The 17,500-nt window shown below is 44.5% G+C and overlaps 1 protein-coding gene across 1 annotated transcript in view; it reads left to right on the forward strand.

Annotated features, from left to right (window-relative positions):
• Positions 1-17,500, forward strand: part of LOC139751283 (glutamate receptor ionotropic, NMDA 2B-like) — a 461,671-nt gene that overhangs the window by 365,523 nt on the left and 78,648 nt on the right. Inside the window, exons 15-16 of the mRNA XM_071666604.1 lie at positions 1,768-1,970; positions 9,942-10,025. Coding sequence (XP_071522705.1) covers positions 1,768-1,970; positions 9,942-10,025 — 287 coding nt within the window. The remainder of the gene's footprint in view (positions 1-1,767; positions 1,971-9,941; positions 10,026-17,500) is intronic.

Below are 17,500 nucleotides of genomic sequence, written 5' to 3' on the forward strand. Positions count from 1 at the left end.
TTCGGAAATGGAGGCAACATAAAGGTTAGTCCTCATGTGGTTGATCTCGGCACACAAACTGTGGGAAGCAGCCGCCACACATGCGTCAGGGGTCCCAAGCCTTAGTGCCAGGGAGGCAGGCAGGCAGGCAGGTGGTGTGGCAGAATGGTGATGGTAGTGGTTGGTGATGGCGAACTGGCATATTCCTATACCACTTTCCCTCCCACTATCCATCCTGTTGTTGTTGTTGTTCGCCCCAGCCTACCCTCCATCTATCTCCACACCTCCTCATTCCTTTCCCTCCCTCCCTCCCTCCCTCCCTCCCTCCACCGTCGATGTAATAAAGGAACATCTTACCATCATTTCTGAATAGCCGAGCGGGGTTCCCCCCCCGGTCACAAGGCTACACTCCCACCTCTAATTACGACAGTTAATGAGGGTCTGTCATTATCTTCGACATCTCGTTGCTTCATTCAAGCCACAGCAGTAGCAACCTCTCATTACTCGTTAGCAGGAAGCCCTCTTATTCCCATGAGTCTATTCTTTAGTCCAGTAGGTATATTTCTCATGTCAGTGAGTATATTCCCGATGTTAGTAAAATGTTTAACTTATTTCTGTGTGTCTTTTCCTGATTTCATTATGTTCCTTAGTCATTTTTAACCCAGTTTCTGTATTTTCATAATTCCGGTATTTTTCGTATTGCAATAAGTGCTTTCCTTCTTCCATTGATTGCTTTGTGTATTTCAGTAATTATTTTCCTTATTTCAGCGATTATGTGTCCATTTCACCTGATTCCTTATGTCCTATGTTCTCCAGCAGATAACCTCATCATAAACCATCAGGTCTTCTGGTATCTGTCCTTCCCATATACTCTCCTCCAGCAGATAACCTCGTCATAGACCATCAGGTCTTGTGTTATCTGTCCTTTCCCATGTACTGTCCTCCAGCAGATAACTTCGTCATAGACCATCAGGTCTTGTGTTATCTGCCCTTCCCATGTACTCTCCTTCAGCAGATAACCTCGTCATAGACCATCAGGTCTTGTGTTATCTGCCCTTCCCATGTACTGTCCTCCAGCAGATAACCTCGTCATAGACCATCAGGTCTTCTGTTATCTCTCCCTCCCACACACTGTCCTCCAGCAGATAACCTCGTCATAGACCATCAGGTCTTGTGTTATCTGCCCTTCCCATGTACTGTCCTCCAGCAGATAACCTCGTTGTAGACCAACAGGTCTTGTGTCCCATGTAACTCTTCCAAACACCCAGATATCTCTGTACATTTCAGTGACATTAGTTTCTGTCTCTCGGACGTATTAATCTTTTGCAAAATGTACACAGAAATTTGATTATCCCTGATGTCTGAGCGAGCAAGACCAAAAGAACTCATGGTTTGTGTACGTAAGAATGAATGTTTTTTTATTTTTTTTTTCCTTCAAAATATCAGTAAAATGTTTTGTCCACTGTATAGGCTATTACTGTCCCTCAGATGGAGAAGAAAATGCCATACTTTATCCCCTAGGTAGAAAGTATATTGCCCACTTTCCCCCTTCCTCGTTTTCCTTTATGAAAAATGAGACAATCTCTTTCCGAAGAGGCTAATGCTTTTCCTATATCATATGGGAATCCCAGAATCTGTAGGGTAAACTCTTCTATACTTCCCCCTCCTCATGACTTGTCCCCCCCAAATCTATCCCATGGACGATAGACAACTCTTGAATCACCGGTCTGTGTGGCTCGCCTCTCTGCCCATCCAGAGTAAACCACCACTAAACCCCTACCTCCACAGAGCATGGGCAAGTCCCTGACCTTCCGGGGCGCCGTCTTCGAGGCGCAGAATAAGCTCCGCCGACACCGTTGCCGGGACCCGCTGTGCGACACCCACATCTGGAAGGTGAAGCACGAGCTGGACATGGCTAGGGTCAAGATCAAGCAGCTGGAAAAGGAGCTCGAGTCCCACGGGGTCAAGCCCTCGAGGAAGTTCGCCACCAGGTAAGTCGTGCGAGCGCGGGTTTGCTGGGGAGGGAAGGAGGAGGAGGAGGAGGAGGAGCTACCAAGACGGGAACATTAGTAATGTTTTACCCTACTATGCCAAGCGGTTTCCAGATACTTCCAAGACGCCGAATTCACAAGCAGTAGCAGACTTTATCCTTTTTTTTTTTCCCCCTTCTATTCCCCCTTCCCCCGTGGCAGAAGATGACTGATGCTGAGGAAGAGAAATAAGTGGGACTGGAGGATATGGAGCAGGTAGGTAGGTTGCTGCAAGAGACTTGCCTACCGTCTCGGGGAAGCGAGATGACTCGGGATAACAAGTGGACAAGAATCCCCTCCACAGACCACTTGGTTGCACAAGAAAATGGGATTTAACCTCCTTGTCTTGTGGTTCCATTTTCTGTTATGTATTTTTTTATTTTTTTAACCCAAACTGAGGTATTACTTAAATTCCTATATATATATATTTTTTTTTATATATATTTTTTCATTATTTAGATTGATAACGTAGCCAACCTCATCATCCTTGTACATATCCCGTGTTACTATTGAGTAACAGAACACATCTTTGGGACTATTTTGTGCAGTTTTATACAGGGTTCCTCCAGCCAGGCCCTTCACCGCCCACAGCAGACTAGCAGTTGTGGTAGTGTTGATCAAAATTATAATAATTGGCACATCCCTGGTTCTGGCCACAACACCAGTAAAGTACATATAAGGTATATGTGAAAATGTATAATTCATGTCCTGAGACACACACACACACACACACACACACACACACACATATATATATTTTTTTTTTTTTTTTATACTTTGTCGCTGTCTCCCGCGTTTGCGAGGTAGCGCAAGGAAACAGACGAAAGAAATGGCCCCCCCCCCCCATACACATGTATATACATACGTCCACACACGCAAATATACATATATATATATATATTTATATATATATATATATATATATATGCGGATACGGGAGAAAGAAAACTTCCCACTTATTCCCTGCTTGTCGTGGAAGGCGATTAAAAGAGGAGGGAGCGTTGGGGTTGGAAATCCTCCCCTACAGTTTTTACTTTACCAAAAGAAGGAACAGAGAATGGGGCCAAATGAGGATTTTCGCTTTCAGGCTCAGTCCTCTGATCTTAACGCTACCTCGCTAACGCGGGAAATAGCGCATATGTATGGAAAAAGTTATATATATATATATATATATATATATATATATATATATATATATATATATAGAAGGGGGGCTTCTACCTTTTATAATATTATTACAGGGTTCAAGAATTAATACGAAATTTTGTATATAGATATTTGTAATGAATTCGTCCTTTATGAGTACAACGGATATTATGAAGAATATTTTGAAATATATTTTTCATTACTGCATTTATCTTCTCTCGTTCATACAGTTGAAATATTAATTAATAGCATTACATTGATATATTGACTTTTTAACATGATTTTGTAAATGCAATTGCTGTATATATCCAGTAGCACACACACACACACACACACACACACACACACACACACACACACACACACACACACACACATATATATACTTTAAGCATAGGTAAGAAAAAACAGCAAAGATATATACACCGCATATATATATATTACGAAAAGGGCTCGACCTGACGAGTCTTCGCACACACACACACATACACACACCAAGCTGTATGAACAAGGAATATGTGTGTATGAACTAGAACCGTATATGCAGTGGGTCATAATTATGTTGAACACCTGAACAAAGTGTTCATTTCTTTTGATGAGTCGTTATAACTTAACGTTGCCGGCCGTAATGACCCTGCCAGTCATTAAATACACCAAATAACTGACCAACAGGTTAATGTTACGTGTATATTGAGACAGAATATTACACATTTAAAAACCACTTGAAAAGCCCTGATGGACACACACACACACACACACACACACACACACACACACACACACACACACACACACACACACACACACACACACCATGAAATATGAGTACGTCAAATGAGGACGCACAGGAACCAATGTGCCATTCATCCAATTGTATGTAAACTCTCTTTATTTGCCAACCCACTTCCCATTTTCTGTGAGTGGGGAAAGCTGCTGAGGGCGGTGAGGGAGTGCGGGTGGGAGGGGTCCCCCCACTGTCATGTGATAAACACCTTGATATCCTCATTTAAAAACCACTTTTAGGGTGTTTTTAGGGTACCCTTCTCTCTCTTTCTCTCTCTGTCGTACTGGTGAGGCGTAAGGCTCTTCCCCAGTGTGGCCCAGGAGGCTCTTCCCCAGTGTAGCCTCGCCCAGTGTGGCCCAGGAGGCTCTTCCCCAGTGTAGCCTCGCCCAGTGTGGCCCAGGAGGCTCTTCCCCAGTGTAGCCTCGCCCAGTGTGGCCCAGGAGGCTCTTCCCCAGTGTAGCCTCGCCCAGTGTGGCCCAGGAGGCTCTTCCCCAGTGTAGCCTCGCCCAGTGTGGCCCAGGAGGCTCTTCCCCAGTGAAGCCTCGCCCAGTGTGGCCCAAGTTCCCCCTCTCTCTCTCTCATGCCGTAAGGGAAGACAACAGTTCACTTGTTACGACTTAGATCGCCCGCCGCTTCGTCCATAGACGCACACGCGCATCACAACCACTTTGTGTGAGCTGTGGGTCCCCCAGAGCGGTGGACGTGGGTAGCTGCCTGAGCGCTGCAGGGCGCCTCAATGGGGTTAAGAAGGGTGAGGGTATACCGTCCTCAGGAGGACGAATAGGAGCTCAGTCTCGTCAAGGGGAAAACTCGTCACTTAAAAAAGGAGTGCCCATCATTTCCCTGCTACTGGATGTAGCGCAGCTTTTAAAGCTACAGAGGGATGGGGGGGGGGGGGTGACCTCCTAAGACGACGGGTCTTGGGGTCATATTATTAAGTCATGCAACCAGATAAAAAGACCTTATGTCTTTTTCTTATAAGTCCTTTTCAAAACGATTTTTTAGCTCTGCCAGATGCAAGATGTCATACGAGATGTCCAGTCCCTCTACGAGAACCAGTGGGAGACCTAACCTCTCAGAGTAGATTATGATTCTCAGCAAAATTACTATGAGTTATAGGGTCACTCAAGAGTAGCTTGACCTTTAATAACAAAAGTCAGATAAAAGAGGTAGTAATGATAATGATAATTATCGTAATAGTAATGATAATATTATTTTGAATCTGGTTCACAAACAGATGTAAGAATTCATTCCGATTTTTTGAGACACAGATCTGACATATGATTGTTAACACAGAGTTCCTCACGTGTTGGCCATGACCCGTGTGATGGGAGTCACAGAGCCAGGAGCTGTGACTGGCAGAGCTGGGCGTGAGCAGAGGGCAGAGCCAGGAGCTGTGACTGGCAGAGCTGGGCGTGAGCAGAGGGCAGAGCCAGGAGCTGTGACTGGCAGAGCTGGGCGCGGGCGGAGGGCAGAGCCAGGAGCTGTGACTGGCAGAGCTGGGCGCGGGCGGAGGGCAGAGCCAGGAGCTGTGACTGGCAGAGCTGGGCGTGGGTGGAGGGCAGAGCCAGGAGCTGTGACTGGCAGAGCTGGGCGCGGGTGGAGGGCAGAGCCAGGAGCTGTGACTGGCAGAGCTGGGCGTGGGTGGAGGGCAGAGCCTTGGGCCTTACCAACGATATCCCTTTTTCTGTCATGCATTGGCTCTGGTTTGCTCTGTCAGATTCATTTAAAGTCCTTGTCCCTCCTCCTCCTCTTCCACCTCCTCCTCCTCCTCCTCCTCTTCCACCTCCTCCTCCTCCTCCTCCTCCCCTACCCCCAGTCCACCACATGCTAACCCCACCCCTTACCCTTATCATCTCTCTCTCTCTCTCTCTCTCTCTCTCTCTCTCTCTCTCTCTCTCTCTCTCTCTCTCTCTCTCTCTCTCTCTCTCTCTCTCTCCTTACCCCTCCCACAACTCTATCCCTCCCCCCCCCTGCCGTTCCCTTAACCCCACACCCTCCCTCCCCCCCCCCCTCCTTTCCCGTTCCTCACTCAACCCCCTCCCCCCCCACCCTCACCCCTTTCCCCTTGCCGTTCTCTCAGCCTTACATCCTGGCTGGCTTTTCTCTCACCCTACATCGTGTTCCTCACCCTACACTCATCATGTTCCTCACCCTATACCCTTCCTGTTCCCTCCCTCACCCTACCCCCTTCCGTTCTCTCCCCTTACCGATCTTTCACCCTACACCCTTCCGTTCTCTCCCCTTACCGATCTTTCACCCTACACCCTTCCGTTCTCTCCCCTTACCGATCTTTCACCCTACACCCTTCCGTTCTCTCCCCTTACCGATCGTTCACCCTACACCCTGACGTTCCTCACCCAACACCCTATTGTTCTTCGCCTCATAATCTGCTGTTCCTCACCCTAGACTCTGTCGTTTCTCACCCTATGCACTTTCCCTCTTCGTCGATCACCCTACTCTTCCTCATACCATACCCTGCCGTTCCTCACTCTACACCCTGCCGTTCCTCACCCTAAACCCCGCCGTCCCTCACTCTACACCCCCTGTTCCTCACCTACTCCCTACCGTTCTTCACCTTAAACCCTGCCGTTCCTCAGCCACACCTTGCCGTTCCTTACCCTAAACCCTGCCGTTCCTCACCTTACACCCTGCCGCTCCTCACCCTACGCCCTGCCGTTCCTCACCTTACACCCTGCCGTTCCTCACCCTACACCCTGCCGTTCCTCACCCTACACCCTGCCGTTCCTCACTTTACCCCCTGCCATTCCTCACCCTACACCCTGCCATTCCTCACCCTACACCCTGCCGTTCCTCACCCTACACCCTGCCGCTCCTCACCCTACACCCTGCCGTTCCTCACTTTACACCCTGCCATTCCTCACTCTACACCCTGCCATTCCTCACCTTACACCCTGCCGTTCCTCACCCTACACCCTGCCGTTCCTCACCCTACACCCTGCCGTTCCTCACCCTACACCCTGCCGCTCCTCACTTTACACCCTGCCATTCCTCACCCTACACCCTGCCATTCCTCACCCTACACCCTGCCGTTCCTCACCCTACACCCTGCCGTTCCTCACCTTACACCCTGCCGTTCCTCACCATACACCCTGCCGTTTCTCACCCTACACCCTGCCGTTCCTCACCCTACACCCTACCGTTCCTCACCCTACACCCTGCCGTTCCTCACCCTACACCCTGCCGTTCCTCACCTTACACCCTGCCGTTCCTCACCCTACACCCTGCCGTTCCTCAACCTACACCCTGCCGTTCCTCACCCTACACCCTGCCGTTCCTCACCCAACACCCTGCCGTTCCTCACCCTACACCCTGCCGTTCCTCACCTTACACCCTCCCGTTCCTCACCCTACACCCTGCCATTCCTCACCCTACACCCTGCCGTTCCTCACCCTACACCCTGCCGTTCCTCACCCTACACCCTGTCGTTCCTCACCCTACACCCTGCCGTTCCTCACCCTACACCCTGCCATTCCTCACCCTACACTCTGCCATTCCTCACCCTACACCTTGCCGTTCCTCACCATACACCCTGCCGTTCCTCACCATACACCCTGCCGTTCCTCACCATACACCCTGCCGTTCCTCACCATAAACCCTGCCGTTCCTCACCCTACACCCTGCCGTTCCTCACCCTACACCCTGCCGTTCCTCACCTCACACCCTGCCGTTCCTCACCTTACACCCTGCCGTTCCTCACCCTACACCCTGCCGTTCCTCACCCTACACCCTGTCGTTCCTCACCCTACACCCTGCCGTTCCTCACCCTACACCGTGCCGTTCCTCACCTTACACCCTGCCGTTCCTCATCCTACACCCTGCCGTTCCTCACCCTACACTCTGCCGTTCCTCACCCTACACCCTACCGTTCCTCACCTTACACCCTGCCATTCCTCACCCTACACCCTGCCGTTCCTCACCTTACACCCTGCCGTTCCTTACCCTACACCCTGCCGTTCCTCACCCTACACCCTGCCGTTGCTCACCCTACACCCTGCCGTTCCTCACCTCACACCCTGCCGTTCCTCACCCTACACCCTGCCGTTCCTCACGTTACACCCTGCCATTCCTCACCCTACACCCTGCCGTTCCTCACGTTACATCCTGCCATTCCTCACCCTACACCCTGCCGTTCCTCACCCTACACCCTGCCGTTCCTCACGTTACACCCTGCCATTCCTCACCCTACACCCTGCCATTCCTCACCCTACACCCTGCCGTTCCTCACCCTACACCCTGCCGTTCCTCACCCTACCCGATCGTATAGCATGACGTATCCATTCTATATTAATTTTGTTCTTGTTGTTGTTGTTGTTGTTGTTGTTATTTTCTGAATCTGACATTGTTTTCCAGATGTATATATGATTTGTTTACATATGGTCTGACTCTGGGATTTTGGGCCTTAACATTGACAAATATATTTTTTGATCTAGTTCTCCCGCGACCCCCCCTCCCTTCACAAAAAAATAAAAGAAAGAAAGAAAGAAAGAAAAGAGCTCACATTATTCATTTTGTATAATATCATAAAATACGTTCCCCCTTCACCCTCACACCCACTCACCCCCAACAACACATACACACACACACACACACACACACACACACACACACACACACACACACACATACACTCTCTCCCCCACACCCCCACACACACACTCTACTGCCCCCCCCCCTCCCCCCTTGATGAAGTTGAGGGGGTGTTTTACTGTTGAATTTTTTTTTATTTTTTTTTTTTTGTACAGCTGGTAATGAAGGCTGTGCTAAAGATAGCGATGTAATGTCCTACAATGACTTCTCGTTTAATTTTTTGCTATTTTTTTGCTTCAAGGCAGAGCAATCAGCAGCTTTGTGATATATATATATATATATATATATATATATATATATATATATATATATATATATATATATATATATACATATATATATATGATTTTTGTTTCATGTCCGATGCAAAATGACAAGTTCCCCACAGTCACTGTGGGTGTTTGACTGCCCACAGCCAAACACCCTCCACATTCCACACACACACACACACACACACACACACACACACACACACACACACAGTCTTGTCACAATGGCGATAATGATAAATGATTAATTAACGTTGATTCCAATGAAGATGATGATATAAGTCTCTCACTTAAATAGATGGATGATCCTCTCTTGATAAAGCTGTTATATAGTAAAGTTTTGATGGTGACAGTAGAGAGCTGTTATACATATATATATATATTTTTTGTAGATTTATGGACATTCAAAAACAAAACAAAAAAAGAACTCCTTTATTTGCAGAATTTCATGTTTTCATTTTTGATAGAGAGACTAAAAGAAAAAGAAAAAGAGAGAGAGAAATATAGAATCTTGAATATTAATGAGTAAAATTAATTGTCTTAATTGCCCCCCCCCCCTTGATAAGTGACCACCCTCCCCCCCCCCCACTTTTTTTAGTGTCCTGATGACCAGATGTTGTGAGATCATTTCATTTGTCGTAGTCACATTAGCCTCATAATGAGCTGTCTTGCCTGTTCTGCCTGTGAGTGCTAATATATTCCCCCCCCCTGCCCCCCACCCCCTCCCTCATATCTCCTCATAACCCCTCTATATATATATATACATAGATGAGATTTTTTTTGTATAAAGTTATAGAACAAGCCATTTAGCCACCCTACCCACCCTACACCACCCCTGTCTCAACCCCCCCCCCCTGAACCACCACCACGCTCCTCATTACCACCACCCTCCCCCCCCCCATTAGAGTGGGAAATAGACCCCCCCCCATTTTCCCACTCGTCTACACCCCGACCCACTCCACCACAGCACCCTCATAAAAAAAAAAATTCCCTCAGAATTCCCAGGCCTGACCAGATCTCATTATTTTTAAACTTACGTGTGAATTTTTTCTGTTATTCTTTATGCCACATCTCTCACTCAAGCCTCTCTCCCTCCTCTTCCAACCCTCCCTCGGTGTATAGCAATATTCTTACAAGCTGTTGGAAGCCACGCACGCAGGAGGGAGTGGAAGACCGCGACCCACAGATACTGAACGTGTACGCCAGGTAAGTCGGTCTGGGTGAACAATCAAATTTTCCTTCATGTTATGGATGTGTCTCGTGTGTGTGTGTGTGCGTGTGTGTGTGTGTGTGTGTGTGTCTGTGTGTCTGTGTGTGTGACTGGTTTCAATGGCTACCAGGTGCTTGAGGATCATTAGGCAATGTTTGTCCCATACACCTCAAAACTATACACTTTTTCCCCTTCAAGATTGATTAATTAGTCTTAAGAATGATTAATTATTAATTAGTCTTAACAATAATTGATTTCCCTCTATACGAGAATGCTCAGATCCCTTTCTTCCATTAGACACTAGTATTGAAAGATATATTCCAGTCATTTCTTTTTTTTTTTTTTAGAAATATTTGAATTATCTCTTCATCACAAGAGCTAGACTTAGATAATGCTAAATCTATCTGTTTTAAGAGACAATAAATATGTTTGAATATTGTTTCATTCACCCCAGTAATGGAGTCCAGCTCCCATGCCTGGGGTGGTTCTTCCTCTGCTTTTCCCTTAGTCAGAGTGGAATCCAACACCTTCCATCACATCGATTCCCCAGACACAACCTTCCCGTCCGCCTCCCATGTTGTTGTCCTCTTCCTGTTTCGCAGGTACTGTTTGGGCCACTGCTCTCGTGAGCTGTGTCTGCGTGTGTCCCAGCCCTTAAAACCCCCGCAGCACACATAGTGTGAGGCTGCTTCTTCCCGTAGCTTTTATGTGGAAGCCAGCCACACGGGAAATGACCGGTTTAGTATCTCCTTTCCCCCTGCCCCTTAAGGCGATACTGCGGAATTCAACTCCCATGTTTAGTGTTGCCCTTCTCCCTCTAACCTTTGAGAGTCGGATATAAAAACATCTAAAGCTCCTAAATTAACCTATACTTTCACTTTTACCCAGCCATGTCAGCTACTGTATATATATATATATATATATATATATATATATATATATATATATATATATATATATATATATATATATATAATACCAAATGGCGTCCTAGCTTCGTCTCCTAGATGTATATCAACTGACTTATATTTCACTCTTGTGTCTCCCCTGATGTGATTATTACACGAAAGTGCACTTAGGAATTTATCGTGTTTCATTTTCCCCATGTACTCATAGGAATATATGTATATATATATATATATATATATATATATATATATATATATATATATATATATATGTATGTATATATATATATATATATATATATATATATATATATATATATATATATATATATATATATATGTATGTATATATATATATATATATATATATATATATATATATATATATATATATATATATAGATAGATAGATAGATAGATAGATAGATAGATTGATAGATAGATATACACTTATGGTTTGTACATATGGAGAGAATGAGTGAAGAGAGTCAACAAAGAGGATATATGTGCCAAAAATGGAGGTGGCAAAGAGAAGGGGAAGACTAATTTCGAGATGGAAGGATGTAGTGAAAAAGATTTTGAATAATCGAGGCCTAAATATGCTGGAGGGTGAAAGGTATGCACGGGATATGGTGAATTAGAACGGTGTGATGCACAGGGCATGTGAATCAGCTGGGAGAAACCATGTAAAGGTCTTTGAGGGCTGGTTGTAGATAAGAAATTTTGGTTTTTGTGCATTACACATGACAGACCCAGGATATCAGTGAAATGTGGCCTTTTTTTTTTTTTTTTTTTGTCTTCCTGGCGCTACCTCGCTAAGCAGGAAACGACACTCAAGTATGAATGAATATGCATAGATTAAAACCCAGAGGATGAGTAAGGTATCATGATTGGTTTTCAAATAATACATTCTTCATGTTTCCCCAAATAACGCCATTCATATCGTGTATTTACGTATAATGTTATGCATATCGTCTGTGCAAAATTATCAAACACAAGTTGATTGTGTTTGACTAGGGTTGCATTACAAACCGAACTCTCGTTTGTCTTGGAAATTGCATATCATTGATCCTCAGTTCCTGATGATTAATCTGGCTCTAGTAGAAAACAATGATGTCAATATAATTATTAGCATGTTAATTACTCTCAGGAGTAACGATGATAAAAATGGTGATGCAACACTTGAGTATTATGGTTTAACTACCAGCCCATGGATTTAAGACCGTATTAGAATTTTGTATTTGATGCATGTTCATGGATTTTAGTTTTATTCTCTAAAGAATTAAAAGATACCAAGATATTTTTGGTTATCGTCTGTTTAATACTCGTCTCATGCAACAGACCAAAAGCAAGAAACACTACAGGATCAACCATAGCAGAGATTCCAACAGTTATTATTACTTCTTTGATTATTACCGAATTAAACTTAATATCAGGTTTATTGGTTCATGCTATAATTTGCGCAAACTATTCTCGTTCTGCAGATGAAATGAATTAGTTGTTTAGTCACTGCAAAAATTTTCTGTGACAATAAATCTTGTGTTAAAGTAAGACTTTGAGCTTTAAATGGATCGCAGTAGCTATTAAATTTGAGATACAAGTTTTGTTTACTTTCGGTACGATGTTCCAATGGTACGGGGAACACTTCAAACTCCCCCTTTCTCTTGTTTTTTGTTAAAACATATCATTTTACAACTAATAATCATATTGATTCAAAGTGATAGTTTCATGACAACGATATCTGAAATAATGGATTGATATGCAAAAGTAACATATCATGTTCTTAAGCTTAAGCCACAAACATAGTCCGAACGTTGCCATACCCAAACTGGACAGAATCCCTCTTGTTATTTTTGAACTTATTTGTTGATATTTGGACTTTTTTGTTGATAGTAACCCTTTCAGCCTGACACACGTACCTCCAACATATGGGACCTACACACCTGTGCGATATGCGTCTATGTTTCCCGGCCCGTTTCAAATATCCTAGAGCGGCCATGAGCCATAGATTGATGCCATGCGTCACCGGTATTAATAATTCGTCACGATTTTCTCAGCAGTTAGGAAGCCAGTTACCCAACGAAGTCCGTTGTGATTGGTTCTTAACGTTGTCGACTTATTCTTGGTTTTCGCTCTAGTGATCATTTGTGTCTAGCAGCTGCAAGTGTAAGTGCACGGCGACTTGGGAAGAATGGAAAGTAGAGATATATTGGAATATTATCATGAAGTTGTATACGTGCCCAGTAATACGGTAATACAGCTGAACATGTACACAAGCAATCGTATTGTCGTGGAAAGCTCATGGAATTACAGCTGCTAAGGAAAGTTTGGTTGTTTTTTTTGTTATTTGGTAATCTATAAGTTTAGCTTTATATTGAATGTCATTTTTTTTATATCTGAGATAACCTTAGGCTGGGAAAGGGTAACAAAACTAGCTAGATCAACCTTAGGGCTAAAAGTGGTAATGTATGTCAGAACTCCCACTTTCGTGGATATGTTAGATTTGTTATTGTGATTTTGTGTTGGGGTTTATAGCCAGGGACCTCAAGGAGGTCATAAGGCCAGCCATCCTTTATGTTGTTACGCATCACTGTGTAATTTTTCCTTTTTTGATAATCCTCGAAAATGTTTTATTGGAAAATTAGCAACAAAATTAGCAAGAGAACGTACACTTATGTATATGTACACACGCATACAAATATATACATATACGTATGTATAAACATGTTTTCCTTCCACCTGTTTGAGTGTTCTTGGTTGTCCTTCCGCCAGTGCGAGTGTTCCAGGTTGTCCTTCCAACAGTGCGAGTGTTCCAGGTTGTCCTAGTGCGAGTGTTCCAGGTTGTCATTCCTCCTGTGGGAGTGTTTCAGGTTGCCCTTCCTCCTGTGCGAGTGTTTCAGGTTGCCCTTCCTCTTGTGCGAGTGTTCCAGGTTGTCATTCCTTCTGTGCGAGTGTTCCAGGTTGTACTTTCACTGCTGTAGCGTCCATTTCTAGGAAGAGGGTTAAAAAACAAAAGATGTACAAGTTCTAGGCAACCAGACTTTTACCTGTTTAGTTAGACTCCATCCAGGTCCCGCCCGTGTGGGGGACAGAGCCTCCACATTCTGGGAATTGAAAGTGAAGAAAACTTTTCCCCCCTTAACCTTCTTTTGCTATATTCCTCATACGGTGAGGTGTGATTAGGAGTGATGACTTGATGAGGTTGCAAGGGTACAGTCTCGTCGCCAACGTGGGTATGGAGGTAATCGTTTGAGGAGTTACTATGGTGATGGTAACATTCTTTCTTGAGTCATTACCCGTTGTTGAATACATGGATGTTAAACATTTCCATGGGAGCCGATATTTTAGAGCCACTCGAGTGAGCTGGAAAGGACACGTATTTCAAAATCCTCTCTAAAGTCGTGTACTCTCGATTTTAGGTATGCTAGTGCTCAGCTCTTTAGCTCGTCCAAAAGCTAAAAGAACACCGGGGCCTCATACTTCGCTGCACCTCAAACGCTCCTCTCCCACACCCACAGCAATCAAGGGACGAAGGTAAACGAATGGAAGAGGAGTCAGGGGAAATGGCGATGAGAAGAGTAGAAAAACTCGATGTAGATTGGTCGCACCACCATCAAAGTGGTTTCTTTCCCGAGGTCTGTCGCAGTTTCATTTGATAAAGTCGGAGATAAAGAGATGAACGTTGAGAAAGAGCGGCTGAAAGTACTGAATGGTTGAAAATGAAAGACAGTTCACGGTTAAATATGCCCAGCCCAAGTGTTCCATTGTCCCGCTTACCATATCATACTTTTTAAGATGATAGAAATTTCTTCTATGGTAAGTTAAGATTGTGCCTCCAAGGAACCCTTAGAAATTGCTTCGTCTAAGATTTTGTCTCGTGGGTTTCCTTAGAAATTGCTTCAAAATTTCCTTTATTCGGGTATCCTTAGAAATTGCTCCAAAATTTCCTTTATTCGGGTATCCTTAGAAATTGCTTCCAATGTGTGCTAAGGCCATACTTCAAGAGTAGCCTTAGAATTTCCTCCAATGGTAGCCATAGAAAATTTAGGTCAGGAGTAGCCTTAGAAATCACATTTTGGAGGAAGGTACTTCAGAAAGACAAGATTTTATTAGAGGTTTTTAAAAACCCTCTCAGTCAGGCTTTGCTTTTATTTGATAACTGTATAAAGGAACTGTAAGGTTTAAACTGTTCAACAAGTGGTTGTTCTTTATTTGATGATTTGTATTAAAGAACTGTAAGGTTTAAAGTGTTCACCAAGTGAAGTTGTTCTTTATTTGATATTTGTATTAAAGAACTGTAAGGTTTAAACTGTTTAACAAGTGAAGTTGTACTCCAGACCCTGTGTACAGTTACTGAAGTTTTCTGTTCATACAGTAGGCTGTCTGTTAAGCATGTATGTGTTGTGCTTACCACGAATTCCGTAGGGAACAAAATAGGAGAGAAAGTAGGAGTCATTTGCAATACATTAGAATGCTTATTATATACGGTTTCCAGAGGCACCTTTGTATATCACGAGTTTCAATACAATCTCTTGATAACGGGTCTGTATGTAACTAGAGTGTGAAGCAATTATGAATGGTAGGGGAATGGAAATAGAGCACAAAATAAGGTGAAAAGAGACTATCCAAGGAGGGGCATACATAATTCCATTATAATTTGATTATTGTTGTTGTAGGTCAGCGTCTGGGAAAACGAATGTGTGACGTTGCAGGTACAGCTTTAGGTGGCAGAAAGTTCAATTAATGGTCAAAGGCAAATAATGGTGATAGAGTATTACGATGTATAGTGGAGCTGACCTCATTGTTCTACCACACAAGTTCCAACACGGATCTTTGTGTGTATTGTGTTAGTTCCTTGTTCAGGGTGAACCAAGAGTTACTGTGCACTTGTATTATAAACGATAGAACCGCCTCCTTCTTAGTGTTATAGTCACAACAAATGGCCGACGTAAATTTCGACGTGTACGGTTACCGACCTCCCGCTCCTCCTCCTCCTCCTCCTCTCCCTCCCATTCGTCTTCCTCACGCAGTGTCACTTCAGTGCTCCTTTCAAGGCAAGCGTGTACGGACGCCAACAGGTGTTAATGTGAAAATGGCTTGGTCCCTTGAGGCTCGAGTGTATGTGGGGGTACATGTGTTACGTAGTGCAGACCAGTATTTTACAGACCAAGTGCAACATGAATTTGCCGAAAAGTAATCGGCACTCCCGCGCCACATCGGAGTCCGAGGGTAAATTGCCAAAGTCTTGTGAAACTGGATGAGTAGCGGTCGTGCCGAGACCCGGCAGGCCGGCAGTAGTAATAGAGAACATATTGGATATTTGGAATCCCATTAATGCAGAGCCCGAGAAAGTCCGTTCGTTAATTAGCACAGCAGATGTGCGCCTCGTAGAGCATCGCAAGCTCTGCTGAAGGAGCAGTGCACACCTGCATTCCCCTACAGGACTACGTCAGTCGACGATTTTGAAAGAAAAGGGATAACGTAAGGCGTGATGATTGAAGTTGGTTTAGCGACTTTAATAGTTCCACTGGAGAGAATAATCTGGAGGTCACAATCTTCCCCCGGTGAGCCGTGGTTTCAGTTATCCGGTTACGTCAACACTGAAGACAGTCGGGTTTTGGACAGCGACTCCACCCGCACCAGATCAGACACCATTGCCCGATCAGAGGGTTGGTGTGGTGCGCCACATATCACGATATCGGGATTATCGGCACCATGTCCTGTAGTGACATGATCAACTCGTAGCGTTATTGTGAATTGTTTCTTTACCCCTTCATTGGATATTTGAATAAAGACGAAATTGCCTACGGCTTCTGCCAAAAGGTTGGTGCCACTTAAACACGGCTCGTGTCACCTTGAAGCTACCGCGCGAATTGCTTGGGGACAATGATTTCAAAGGACATTTGGCTTCCACGGTCGCTGGATCTTGCACCTTCTGATGATTATTGTCTGTGGGAACAATGAAACGCATAGTTTACAAAGACAGTCCTCGCACTCCCCTTGAAATGAAGGAAGCCATCGCAAAATGTGACTAGGATTATCTCTGACTAATTTGTCGCGTGTCTTTTCAGACAAGAAGTGTAATACGTGTCTACAGGCATGTGGGTGCCATTTCCACCATCTGTTGTAACTAAACTAAAACACGAGAAATGTATTTATATTGATGTAGATAGACTATGTATTCATCGTGTACAGTAGGTGCATAGTGACTTTTGTCTCAGCCTGTATCATGATAACAGGTAGTTGTAAGACCGTCCGTGCTAGGCAGCCATTTGGAGAATTGTATGGCAAGTTACTTCTTAAGTGACCTTCCTGAGAGAACAGGAAATTGGCTCGAGTTTGAAAGAGTTTGAATATTACATGCCACAGGATGACCACTTTGTTTCCCGGAGTGTGGTGTTGAACACTTTTATTCAAAGATTTCATTATTATTATTATTATTATTATTATTATTATTATCCTCATGCGAGCGTTACATGCAGTGTTTCGAGCTTAGCCGTGTTTGTGCGTGACTACCTGCTTAATATGTAGTGCCATGCCCAATGCACACACCAGTACACTCA

Source organism: Panulirus ornatus, chromosome 11 (genome assembly GCF_036320965.1).
Source record: "Panulirus ornatus isolate Po-2019 chromosome 11, ASM3632096v1, whole genome shotgun sequence".
NCBI lineage: Eukaryota > Metazoa > Arthropoda > Malacostraca > Decapoda > Palinuridae > Panulirus > Panulirus ornatus.